The sequence below is a fragment of the Sinohyriopsis cumingii genome, chromosome 11, assembly GCF_028554795.1.
Source record: "Sinohyriopsis cumingii isolate HCF-2022 chromosome 11, ASM2855479v2, whole genome shotgun sequence".
Lineage (NCBI taxonomy): Eukaryota > Metazoa > Mollusca > Bivalvia > Unionida > Unionidae > Sinohyriopsis > Sinohyriopsis cumingii.
The window spans coordinates 14,963,987-14,977,675 of NC_142971.1; the positions used below are offsets into that span (position 1 = coordinate 14,963,987).

The 13,689-nt window shown below is 37.7% G+C and overlaps 1 protein-coding gene across 1 annotated transcript in view; it reads left to right on the plus strand.

Annotated features, from left to right (window-relative positions):
* Window positions 1-13,689, plus strand: part of LOC149787643 (CD9 antigen-like) — a 119,378-nt gene that overhangs the window by 82,470 nt on the left and 23,219 nt on the right. Inside the window, exons 3-4 of the mRNA XM_089973822.1 lie at window positions 5,498-5,572; window positions 9,200-9,301. Coding sequence (XP_089829948.1) covers window positions 5,498-5,572; window positions 9,200-9,301 — 177 coding nt within the window. The remainder of the gene's footprint in view (window positions 1-5,497; window positions 5,573-9,199; window positions 9,302-13,689) is intronic.

Genomic DNA, 13,689 nt, shown 5'->3' on the forward strand with positions numbered 1-13,689 from the left:
GAAGGCAAGGCTTAACCTCTCTGCTGTACAGGCATTCAAATTATTTGGCCACCTCAAGAAGGCAAGGTGTAACCTCTCTGCTGTACAGGCATTTAAATTATTGGGCCAATGCAAGAAGGCAAGGCTTACTCTCTCCGCTGTACAGGCATTTCAGTTATTGGGCCACCTCAAGAAGGCAAGGTTTATCCTCTCTGCTGTACAGGCATTTAAATTATTGGGCCACCCCAAGAAGGCAAGGCTTATCTTCTCTGCTGTACAGGCTTTAAATTATTGGGCCACCCCAAGAAGGCAAGGCTTAACCTCTCTTCTGTGCAGGCATTTAAATTATTGGGCCACCCCAAGAAGGCAAGGTTTATCCTCTCTGCTGTGCAGGCATTTAAATTATTGGGCCACCCCAAGAAGGCAAGGCTTAACCTCTCTGCTGTACAGGCATTCAAATTATTTGGCCACCTCAAGAAGGCAAGGTGTAACCTCTCTGCTGTACAGGCATTTAAATTATTGGGCCAATGCAAGAAGGCAAGGCTTACTCTCTCCGCTGTACAGGCATTTCAGTTATTGGGCCACCTCAAGAAGGCAAGGTTTATCCTCTCTGCTGTACAGGCATTTAAATTATTGGGCCACCCCAAGAAGGCAAGGCTTACCTTCTCTGCTGTACAGGCTTTAAATTATTGGGCCACCCCAAGAAGGCAAGGCTTAACCTCTCTTCTGTGCAGGCATTTAAATTATTGGGCCACCCCAAGAAGGCAAGGTTTATCCTCTCTGCTGTGCAGGCATTTAAATTATTGGGCCACCCCAAGAAGGCAAGGCTTAACCTCTCTGCTGTACAGGTTTTTCAAATTATTGGGCCACCCCAAGAAGGCAAGGCTTAACCTCTCTTCTGTGCAGGCATTTAAATTATTGGGCCACCCCAAGAAGGCAAGGCTTATCTTCTCTGCCATACAGGCTTCAAATTATTGGGCCACTCCAAGAAGGCAAGGTTTATCCTCTCTGCTGTACAGGCTTCAAATCATTGGGCCAACCCACAAAGGCAAGGCATACCCTCTCTGCTGTACAGGCATTTAAATTATCATGCCAATCCAAGAAGGCAAGGTTTATCCTCTCTGCTGTACAGGCATTTAAATGTATTCTTAATTTTCTTTGAAAATGTGCTGCCTTTCCCAGGCTGCATCTGGATGGGATGGGTGAGTAGAATCATTCAAAGAATTTTGGATAGGGGTTTGTTGCACAGGGTCCCAAAAGTTACATACTCATGTACTGCATTAATTTTACATCAGATAGCTTTTAATTACCTGTCATTTTGCTGCCTAAAGGTAATGATACTCACAAGCATAGCTCATTATAAAGTGCTAATTTTGTAAAAAAAAATTGTATTTACCATATGTACTTGCTTATAAGACGATTCCAACTGCAAACAACATAGATCCTGATCTGTCATAGCATCATGCACCTACAGATCAATTTCTGTGTTTTTTGTCATACTGATTACTCCTTACAAACTGCACAGATTCAGATCTGCCAGCACATTATGCAATGGAAGGTCTGGGTGTGTGCAGGTTACAGTTGGACTTGTCTTGTAAGTGAGTATATATGGCATATCAGATTGGCAGTTGTCTAATCTGACCCGAGCTTCATTATTTTGCACCCCTATGGGAGGAAGACATTAGTTTTCTGTTGTTCATTCACCTATCTGTTCATCACACTTTCTTCTAAGTAAAGTAGTTAAAAACCCATATGAAACCAGATCTGATATACAGATGACTTGGGTGGTTTCAAAGGGCTGATCAGGTTTTTGGTAATTGTCACTTTATATTTCAATTTTTGTTTGAGATTTAGAACGTTTGGACTTGTATATTTTTGACAGAAACATTGAGAGCACAATTAATCAAACTTAACTTGACATATGAACAAATGGCATGATTGTATTTATATGTAGATGACCAGATGAGATCATTTTAGCAGTTTTTTTCATTTTGTACTTACCATTGTTATTTAATAGAAGCCCTCCATCTAATAAATGGCTCCCCTCCCCTTTGTTTCCACCCAAAAAAGAAATTCCTACCTTATTAAGGCTGCTATATATCCATTATTGTTATGTCCAAATAATTAGAACAATACATGAGTAATCCCAACAACTGTTTAAAAAATGCAAAACAACTTAATTTGCAAATGTTTTCAGTCAAACGTTGATATGTACAGTATTCAACACCTGCCCCTTTTGGAAGTCACACACACACATACACACACACAGAGTACTTTTTGGAACAGTTAGGACAAAGACATGATTAAGGAAAAGTCACATAGGTAGACAGTTGAAAATTGGTAAATATCTTTGCACTACTATGTGGATAAGTTTTAGCAGCTGAGAAGCACACTGTTTTTTTGTCAGCTCCAGGTCAAGGTGATATAATGTGACCAGTAAGTGAAAATGGTGCATCATTTACTGTCTTCTCTCTCATAGATTACAAAAATGTATTTGAAAGGGTACCAGACTATAACCAATGAATCATGTCATAAGCTGCAAATCATTGTTTATCATAGCTGCAAGTAATTTAGAAAGTGATATAGTTGACAATGAAGGATTAAGTTGTTTTTGAAGTTTAAAATATAAGTTAAAGAAGAAAATTTGAAATCAGTTTGACTGAACATAATGACGAAAAAGGCTACGATCATTTCTGAGAAATTTGAGTTCAGAAAGATTCAAATAACATCACTAATACAATTTTCTGCAGTAGTGAGAAAATGGAATAGACGTTGATTGATAGGTACAGCCAGGTGGTTTGTATTGTGATTTTATTTTAAAAATTTATGAAAGATTTTGTATTGTGATTGATGAATATTCATAATTATTTTAAAATGCATTGCTGATTTTCACATTGGTTCCATAATATGCATGTACTTTTTAAATGATATATTAAATATTAAATTTTTTTAAATTGTGGTTTCTTACTTTATATGTAATTATTATTCACATTTGTGTGAGTGCCCTCTAGAAAGCCACCCCTGTTCTAAGGCCACTTTCCTGCTGCAGAAGGGATGGTTTTATAAGGGAGGGGCCACTGTAATTCTATGTAGATTGAGATTTACAGTAAACCAGATGCATGGTTTACTTTTAATCAAAACAAATATCTATTTTTTTTCTTCAAAATTACTTCTGCATGATGAAATGTATATGTATGTCAGCTTTGTAAGATATAGTTTTGTTGTATACAAAATCCTAGCATATTAATGGTTACACATACTTCCTTTCAGACCTTTCATGGCACTTTTTTTATATAAAGGGAATGTTTTTAAAAGGAAATCATACTTTCAAGCATCACAGTACTAGGATCTGGTTAAAACAAGTAATTAATTTCAGCACTTGCTTTATGTAAGTGAATCTTACAGTATTAATGCTCTACAGGATATAACAACATAATGTATATGCAGATATGTGGTGGAGAGGAGAAGGTTCTTAATGAGCCCCAATGTACAAGGTCACTGTTACAATACATACAATTAGATGCATTGGATTTATTCTGTAGTATTGAACATCAGTCTTGGTATTAAAGCCTTCATTTAGTTCAGGGACATCCAACCTTATTTGGCTGAGGGCCAAACAAGATAAAATGCTTAAGGTCACAGGCTGCATGAGCTGGAACAGTTCCTTATCACTAATTATGCATATTAATTAAAATTTCAAAAGGACTGCATACATGGCTGATGGCCGCATAATATGAAGGATTGGGCAGTGGAGACAATCTTGATTTAGTTGGTTATTGGATCACAAATGTAGTCCATGGTACAAAGTAAAAATTCAGGATCATGTGATCTGGATTTTAATTGTACTTCTAAAAACATGGCCTCTTATAAAACTGAGTAATCAATTTTGCTGTTTTCACACCTTATTTGTGAAGACAAACACATTTCTGATTCATACAAAATTGGTTTTGCTGCATGAGAGAACCTTGGTAATTTGTTTCAATTCCATTAGCATGGAAGCTTTAATTTATTACAAGATTGGCTCAGTGGCTGGCATATTAGATTTGCAGTCTGTGGTTGGCATATTAGATTTGCAGTCTGTGGTTGGCATATTAGATTTTCAGTCAGTGGCTGGCATAGTAGATTTCTAGTCAGTGGCTGACATGTTAGATTTGCAGTCAGTGGTTGACATTAGATTTGCAGTCTGTGGTTGACATTAGATTTGCAGTCTGTGGTTGACATTAGATTTGCATTCTGTGGTTGACATTAGATTTGCAGTCAGTGGCTGGCATAGTAGATTTGCAGTCAGTGGTTGACATATTAGATCTGCAGTCGGTGATTGACATTAGATTTGCAGTCAGTGGCTGGCATAGTAGATTTGCAGTCAGTGGTTGACATTAGATTTGCAGTCAGTGGTTGACATTAGATTTGCAGTCAGTGGTTGACATATTAGATTTGCAGTCAGTGGCTGGCATATTAGATTTGCAGTCAGTTTCTGGCATATTAGATTTGCATTCAGTGGCTGGCATATTAGATTTGCAGTCAGTGGCTGGCATATTAGATTTGCAGTCAGTGGCTGGCATATTAGATTTGCAGTCAGTGGTTGGCATCCTAGACTTGCAGTCATTGGTAGGCATTGTAGACTTGCAGTCAGTGGTAGGCATCTTAGACTTGTAGACAGTGGTAGGCATCCTAAACTTGCAATCAGTGATTGGCATCCTAGACATGCAGTCACTAATTGGCATCCTAGACATGCAATCAGTGATTGGCACCCAAGACTTGCAGTCAGTGGTTGGTATTCGAAGAATTGCAGTCAGTGATTGGCATCCTAGACTTGCAGTCAGTGATTGACATCCTAGACATACAGTCAGTGATTGGCATCCTAGACTCTCAGTGATTGGCATCCTAGACATGCAATCATTGATTGGCATCCTAAACATACAGTCAGTGATTGGTATCCTAGACTTGCAGTCAGTGATTGACATCCAAGACATACAGTCAGTGATTGGCATTCTAGACATACAGTCAGTGATTGGCATCCTAGACATACAGTCAGTGATTGGCATCCTAGACATACAGTCAGTGATTGGCATTCTAGATATACAGTCAGTGATTGGCATCCTAGACATACAGTCAGTGATTGACATCCTAGACATGCAGTCAGTGATTGGCATTCTAGACATACAGTCAGTGATTGGCATCCTAGACTTGCAGTGACTTGCATCCTAGACATGCAGTCAGTGGTTGGCACCCAAGACTTGCAGTCAGTGGTTGGTATTCGAAGAATTGCAGTCAGTGGTTGGCATAATAGACTTTTAGTCAGTGGGTAGAGGGTTCACATCCAGACCAAACCAGGTTCAGTCATCCACTATGATACGTTTCTGGGCAAGTTACTTTAGTCCTGTTGTCCCAGTGCAAAATATTCTTTCATGTGCTGTGTATCACTTGCAAAAAGCAGTCAGTCAAAATATTACAGTGTTAAGTGGAGAGGTACAGCCTTTAGAATATAGATCAATTAATTGTAACTTTTTTTTTCCAGTTCTTTGCCAGCTTGTTCATCATTTTTGCTGCTCTTCTTGGATTTGGTATATGGGCAATTGTTGCTAAAGATGGGGTATGTATTACTAAATTTATTGTGTCATAATTCTTTTGCAATTTTTAAATGGCTAGTTGATGCACCATTGTCTTTCTGCATTTTTCCCCCATGTATCCATCTATTCATCCGTCCAGCCATCTCTATTTACATGCCTACTGACATTCATTCATCCTTCCATCACATGCTCACTCCATACCTCCCTCCATCCATCATGTTAACTAATAAACCCATTACAACATTGAGGAGGTTGTGGATCCCGTTTTTAGTCTAGAACATCTAAATAGGCTCTTACTTTTTTAACATTAAAAAAAATCTCATTTTTTATTTAGACAGCAGGGGTAATCTCTCTTGTAATTTGTTACAGCAATAGTTGCCCAATGCTTTCTGTTAAACATCAGTCAATCTCAGAATCAAACAAGCATATATTGATTTGTCGGCAGATACATGTGGTTGAACAGTTGTTTTCCGTTATCATCAGAAAATAATAATGAAGCAGTCTAGGTAAACTACAGCCTCATGGCATAACACAGAAAGAGAAACAATTGATGAACAATAAAGTAAATAGAGCAGATGTATATGATATCAGCAATACTAACAGTTATAGTTTTTACTTTTATAAAAAAAATATTATAGTAATGAATCATCAATAGAACCGTGTTGTAACTAAGTTTTCATAATCTTTCTGATAAAAATACAATTCTGACTAATCAGGTGTAGCAAGGTACTGAAGAAGAAGGGGCCCCGAGTGGCCGAGTGGTTTAAAGCGCTCTCTGTTTTGGATCACTGCCATCTCACTTCTGTCTGCGCTGGTTCGAGTCTCGGATTCAGCCAATGTGGGTATGTGAGAAAGCTTGCCAGTAGCTTCTCGTGGGTCGGTGGTTCTTTCCGGGTCTTCCCAGCTTCTTCCTCCACCATAAATACTGGCCGCCATGTATAGCCTATCGTGTGCTGAAAAATGGCGTTAAACCCCACAACAACAACAACTGAAGAAGAAAAAAGAAATGCATATTTTTTGGTTTGCTTTTAATGAACTGTGGTTTTTAGAAAACAAATATATATGTACCTTTAAATTCATCTGTGCCAGCATAATTTTTAAAAAAAAGTGGGGGGGACAGGTGGCAAAGTTGTCAAAGGCAATCACTTTGCACATTACTCACATCTAACCTCTGTCCGTGTGGGTTGAGTCTTGGGTTGACCATTGTGGGTATGTGAGAAAGCTTGCCAGTAGCTTCCTGTGGGTCGGTGGTTCTTACGGGGTCTGCTTGGCATCTTTACTCAGCATCTGTACTGGCTGCCATGTATATCATGTACTGAAAAATGATGTTAAACCCTACAGAACAAACAAATAAAGGTTTCAAGGATAGTGTGAGACCCTATATCTGCCTGTCAGTCCTGACATCGATATGTCAGTCCATCCAGTCATCTCTCCATTCCCACATCACCTAAACTTCTGGCTGGAATTTAATGAAACTTTGTACTTTTGCTGTACATATGATAATCAACTGAGAGAAGGCTTCCTTGGAGGTTGTCTGGGTCAGATATTTCAAATATGCAGTTGCAATGATGTTTTGAAGTATTTTATAACCAAATTTATTACACTGAAATCGCTAGAGAACAAAGCCTCATTAAAGCAAAATTCTCTTGAAACTGAACAAGGTTTCTAGTCCAGGATATTTCCTTTGTTAATTTCAGTAAACTTTAGCTCAATTAACCAAAACCTAGCCACTCTGAAGACCAAAAAAAAATCCCCATTGTCAATTTATTACTGAAATAAACCATATAAAATGAAATATATGAATTATAGAATGAATATTGCTACCTGCTACAGGCTTTTGCATTCAGTGTGTATACTGGTAGGAAAGGATATTTTTCTATTGCATACATTATAGGTTATGACTCACAAGCTTTGAACCGTATCACAAGGCCTTCATTAGAGGAAAGACTTCTAGACTAGAGTTACGTGATCAACTAAATGTTGACTATGTGACAAAATCTTTGTGATAAAGTCGAAATCCAAGGAGTCATAACCTATTATGCTACAGAAAGGTATCTTTTCATGGTTTCATTGAAATACATGAAATTTAATCGGACATGATGCCTGCCTTTTCTCATTAAATGACAGTCATGTATTGGAAATCTTGGAATGTGCACATAGGAAACGTTTACCCCGTCAGTATAATGCAGCATGACGGGCAAAGTCTAAAATGGGAGACAACTCAGTAAAAGTTTATGGAAATAGTGAAGTGAACTTGACTTTGGTCTTGATAATGTAACATTTTATACCACATTTGATTTTTTTTTTATCCATGTAGTCATGCAAAATTTATTTAGCAAAAATGAAACTGCAGTTAACTCCATCAAATTTTATTGGATAATAGAAAAAATCAAACATGTTGCAGCTCTTCCTAAAGTTAAGTCTCGTACCATATTTGGTTTGAATTTGCAAATTCAAAGGTTATTGAGAGGAAACAAAATCTTCATGTAAATGAAAGGAAAGTATTGTGTCAGATGGGGGATATAACTCCATTAAATTTTGTTGAAAGTTGTGAAAATCAAACTTGACCCTAGATCTTCTCAGTGAAAAGCCAAAATTGAGCTGAATCCATAAAGTCCATCATAATTTACTGAGTGGAAACAAAATTTTTGATGCAGGATCTGTGTCATACAGGGGCTTTAACTCCAGTTCAAACAGAGCTTGACCTAGACATTGAAGCCTTGCATCAAACTTTATTAGAACTCATGAAATCCTTTAAAAGTTATAGTGTGAAAATGAATTTATGGGGATTTGACATAAGAAGATGAACAGACACAGGCTGTGTGTGTCTGTGTCTGTGTGTGTGTCTGTGTGATTTGGATTTTTAACGAAGCTTTAAAAAGGGTTGTCATATCACTACGTTGTCTGCAGTGTAACAGTTTGTAGTGATGTTTAGCACTTGGGAATCATGCCTCAGACATGTAGCATCATGTTCCCCCCAGTCACATTATCCTGACACTAGGCCGACCAGTCCTAACACTAACTTCTTAGTGCTGAGTGCCAAGCGAGGCAGATTTTAGTACCGTTTTTATAAGTATTTGATATGACCTGGCTGGGGTTCAAACTTGTGACCTCCTGCATCCTAGGCAGAGTCTCTAACCACTAGGCCATCAGAGCAGTTGGTAACGTTATATGCTTCCTCCATAGATCTGGTGGAAGATGTCAAAAGAAACAAGGCAAACATGTAATCATGCATTGAAAAACTAATTATGACAGGTATGATGTATTTGTAAAAAAAAATTTTTAATGGCTATTGATGTTTTTGGAAAACTAAAATATTTACCTGTGCATGAGAGAAGAGCTGATCATATTTCATTATTGAATGAAAATTGAGACCCTCCATAAATGAAAACCCATAAAAAGTGAAATTTTAATTTGATTCCAAGGAATGTTGGTCTTGAGATGTTTCACTATATATGCAATCTGTTAGGAAGAGCGGCGCAGTTGGCAGAGCAGAATATACAGTGGTGGGGGATTGTTGTTGGAATATGCAGCGAAAAGTGGGGTTTGTGATGGCAAGCCACTGCAGGTACTATAGTTTGTGTTGAAAAAATATTCCTTTTAATTTTTCACCATATATGGCTTTAATTGAATCTGAATTTTTATTTCAGGCAAAGGAGCTGGTTAATGAAGCTCTGATAGATGGTGTGAAACACTACTTTGATGAAAATCAGCCTAGCAAGAAACAGTTTATGGACACCGTTCAATTAGATGTAATCAACTATTTTGCCATTTTAATTTCTGCTATGAATGTGGTGGTGGTGGTTATGTAATGTTACCCTATGTCCACTTATGTCTGTCCTTAAGTTTGTGTTTAGATCAATTTTCAGGTCCAGTGGTGGGGCATACATGTTCCATGAGCACATTTCTTGTTCATTTCTTTTTGATCATCCTATCTGCCTGTTTGTCTGTCAGTCTGTCAGCCATTTTAGATACATGCATCATGGAATTCAGTTAATTTTCCATTGATTATGATCATGCTGAGCAGCCTTAGGAAATAATGTCACAATGTCTTACTTTCCATATAATAAGTACACACAAAATGTATTGACCATGTTTAAGCTGTGCCAGTGTAATTGCCACTGATTTACAATCCAATACCATGGTGTTCATGTCGGGCCCAAGTCATACCATCTAGGAGTGCTAGTCTTTGATTGGTCTGTGACCAGTGGAGTTGCCACAACCTTTTGGGGTCAGAATTTAATATACAAGGTAGCCCAGAAATTGTTCAGATATACCTTTCTTGTAAATATGAAGTTAAGTGTAATTTACCTTTGGTAAATGTAGTCCAGCATTTGTCTAAATAGTACATCAGCATATGATGCTGAACTACACTAAACAAGACTCTAAACCAGTACAAGTGTAATTTGGTCAGTGTGCCTTGTACTGTAAATGACCAAGCCCCCAAAAATTAACTCCTTTTATCTTGCCTTACCAATGCCCAAGCTAGCTTTCAGTATGTCTTGCATCCATCATGTATCTCTCTGATACATACCTGCACAAGTCAAAATGGCATCCCCTTACATTGTTTTAACCATGTTAATAAGTGTAGGTCTGGTGCATGATGTAGAAAACTCATTTAATATTGCTGTATAATTGCCACTGTGTTCAGATACATGCAGGTAAGTTTTCTTCATTATTTTGTCTTGGCATCCACTTCATAGTTATGTACATGATTCTTTACTGATTTTACCTGTATGGAACATCATGGGGCCTTTCCTTGCAGGTAACATTGTATCACAATGGATATTGTAGCATCTACTTTGTTAGTAATGTCAATAATGTCAATAATGACACTTAAATGCCTTTTTATGTGTGCAGGATCATACTTAGAGGGACAAAGACATCATCAGTGTGCACACAAAGGTTTGAAACCATGTCATTTACTGGGGAGTGAGATAGAGAGCAACAACAGCCTAGATTATCATTATTATCATCTCGCATATCAGAATTACGGAGCAACTATGTGGGTCAATATCCTGTATCCCATCCCATCCTCAAGAACGGTCAGACTTGGCCATAGAGCTCTGAACACAATGGTCATGATCGCAATCAATCATACTGTATCACCCACCAGAAAAATGAAGTTGTCCAGTTCCACAACTCACATAGCATTTCCATGTGCAGTGCCCAACTTAGTGCCGCTGTACTTAAGAACTTAGTTCGTGAACCTAGTTATACAGCAGTCTAACCCACCTTTTGCTTCCAGGCACTTCTTGCAGACGATGTCCAGTTATACACGCACTCTTATCGGTCAGTCTAAACCACATAGTGCTGCTAGGCACTTCCTGTGGATTATGTCCAGTTTATATAAGCACTCTCTTGGATCAAAATCTAACCAACTTGGTACCTCAGTTTTCAAGCAATGTCTCTTAACTTGGCCTCAAGTCTTTGCCACCCAAAGTGTGCCTCTACATAGTGGCACTTTGGAAGTAATGGGATCTAACTAATAAGTCTAATGAGCTGCCATTCTTGACATTCTGCTCCAACTGCTTCACAGTAGACATCGACTTCACTACCTTAATCTCATGTGACAAAAACAGGCTCTTAAGTTCCCTTGTCATTATACATCTCGTGTGACAAAAACAGGCTCTTAAGTACCCTTGTCATTATACATCTCATGTGACAAAGACAGGCTCTTAAGTTCCCTTGTCATTATACATCTCATGTGACAAAATAAGGCTCCTAAGTTCCCTTGTCATTATATATCTCATGTGACAAAAACAGGCTCTTAAGTACCCTTGTCATTATACATCTCATGTGACAAAAACAGGCTCTTAAGTACCGTTGTCATTATACATCTCATGTGACAAAGACAGGCTCTTAAGTTCCCTTGTCATTATAATCTCGTGTGACAAAAACATGCTCTTAAGTTCCCTTGTCATTATACATCTCATGTGACAAAGACAGGCTTTTAAGTTCCCTTGTCATTATACATCTCGTGTGACAAAAACAGGCTCTTAAGTTCACTTGTCATTATACATCTCATGTGACAAAGACAGGCTCTTAAGTTCCCTTGTCATTATACATCTCGTGTGACAAAAACAGGCTCTTAAGTACCCTTGTCATTATACATCTCATGTGACAAAGACAGGCTCTTAAGTTTCCTTGTCATTATACATCTCATGTGACAAAGACAGGCTCTTAAGTTCCCTTGTCATTATACATCTCATGTGACAAAAACAGGCTCTTAAGATCTCTTGTCATTATACATCTCATATGACAAAAATAGACTCTTAAGTTCCCTTGTCATTATAAATCTCATGTAACAAAGATAGGCTCTTAAGTTCCCTTATCATTATACATCTCATGTGATAAAGACAGGCTCTTAAGTTCCCTTGTCATTATACATCTCATGTGACAAAAACAGGCTCTTAAGTTCTCTTGTCATTATACATCTCATATGACAAAAATACTCTTAAGTTCCCTTGTCATTATACATCTCATGTAACAAAAATAGGCTCTTAAGTTCCCTTATCATTATACATCTCATGCAACAAAAACAGACTCTTAGGTTCCCTTGTCATTATACATCTCATATGACAAAAATAGACTCTTAAGTTCCCTTTTCATTATACATCTCATGTAACAAAAATAGACTCTTAAGTTCCCTTGTCATTATACATCTCGTGTAACAAAAATAGGCTCATAAGTTCCCTTATCATTATACGTCTCATTTAACAAAAACAGACTCTTAAGTTCCCTTGTCATTATACATCTCATATGACAAAAATAGACTCTTAAGTTCCCTTTTCATTATACATCTCATGTAACAAAAATAGACTCTTAAGTTCCCTTGTCATTATACATCTCATGTGACAAAAACAGACTCTTAAGTTCCCATGTCATTATCAGGTCTTGCTATGAAGCCGGAAAACTCAGCCTTACAGGTTCAGACTGAAGAAGTTTTCATCCCACTTCCATCTGATATCTGTCCTCATTCTTCTACAACACATGCCTGGTGTACAGTTCTAACATCAGGTGATCATTGACTTTGGAGGAATCTAATTGCTTCCTCAGCCTGACAGAGTTACTGACCTTTTGAATTGCCTTACAATCAAAATGATTTTTCTCCGTTTTAAAGCAGAATACCGCTTTTCTCCAAACTTGAATCAGATTTTTCTTGATATAGTCCGTTTTTTTTAATCATCATCTCTGATCCAGTTTTAAAAAATGGTCTGTTAGGCCCCATTTTGCAATGACCCTTATAACGTATTCGTTTCATATATTTGTTAGCCCACGACTCTTGTAAAGAGTATTCTGATTGGTCAAAAGTTTAAATTCATCTAATGAATCTTCATGTAATGGAAACTGATGGCAATGGAAAGAAGAAGCGTGCTGACAAAAAATGGCATCCTGAGTTCTTGAGAGAGACCATGACACAAGAAGTTTAGATAAAGGTTTAAAAAACATGGAAATGGGAATGGCTGGAGCGAAAAGTCGACAAAAATGTAGTTGGTCAGTTTATAAGAAAACTGAACGCTAGAGGACTGGCATTTTGTGACTTCTGCTCTATGGTAATTGCAGTTGGAAGCGTTTGGAACAGCACCTAAAAAAGAAGCTGCATATGGAAAAATTGAAGCTCAGAAGGCATTTGGAAAAAGTGCAGTTAATTACTATAAGAAGAAAGATTTCTTGCATGAGAGAATAGATGTGGTTCTGTCAGAATATGTGCACTGCATGTCGCCAATACAAGCACCAGATTGAAAGGAAAAGAAACGATTACACATTGAGCCAAAAACATCAGTCACAAAGGAAGGCTAAAGAAATCTTTGCCAAAGCCGCAAAAAGAGCTTGACTGGCATATCAACAGGTTGTGTCCATTGGAGAAAAAGACAAGTGAAAATATGGGATTATTTGTATATAGTTGATATTCTTGGGTGTTTATTTTACAGATATGTTATGAAAAGAGAGAAGTATAATATTTTTGCTGCAAAAATTGAGAAATTATTGTGACTTAATCACGATGTGAACACTGATATGCACATGAAATAACTTAAGCACTATTAGTATTGGAGAACAAATTCATGTGAGGGGACTTTCCTAGAGCACAGACTACTGGGAAGTAGACTTACCGAATTTAGAGCCTTGAAAACCAGTT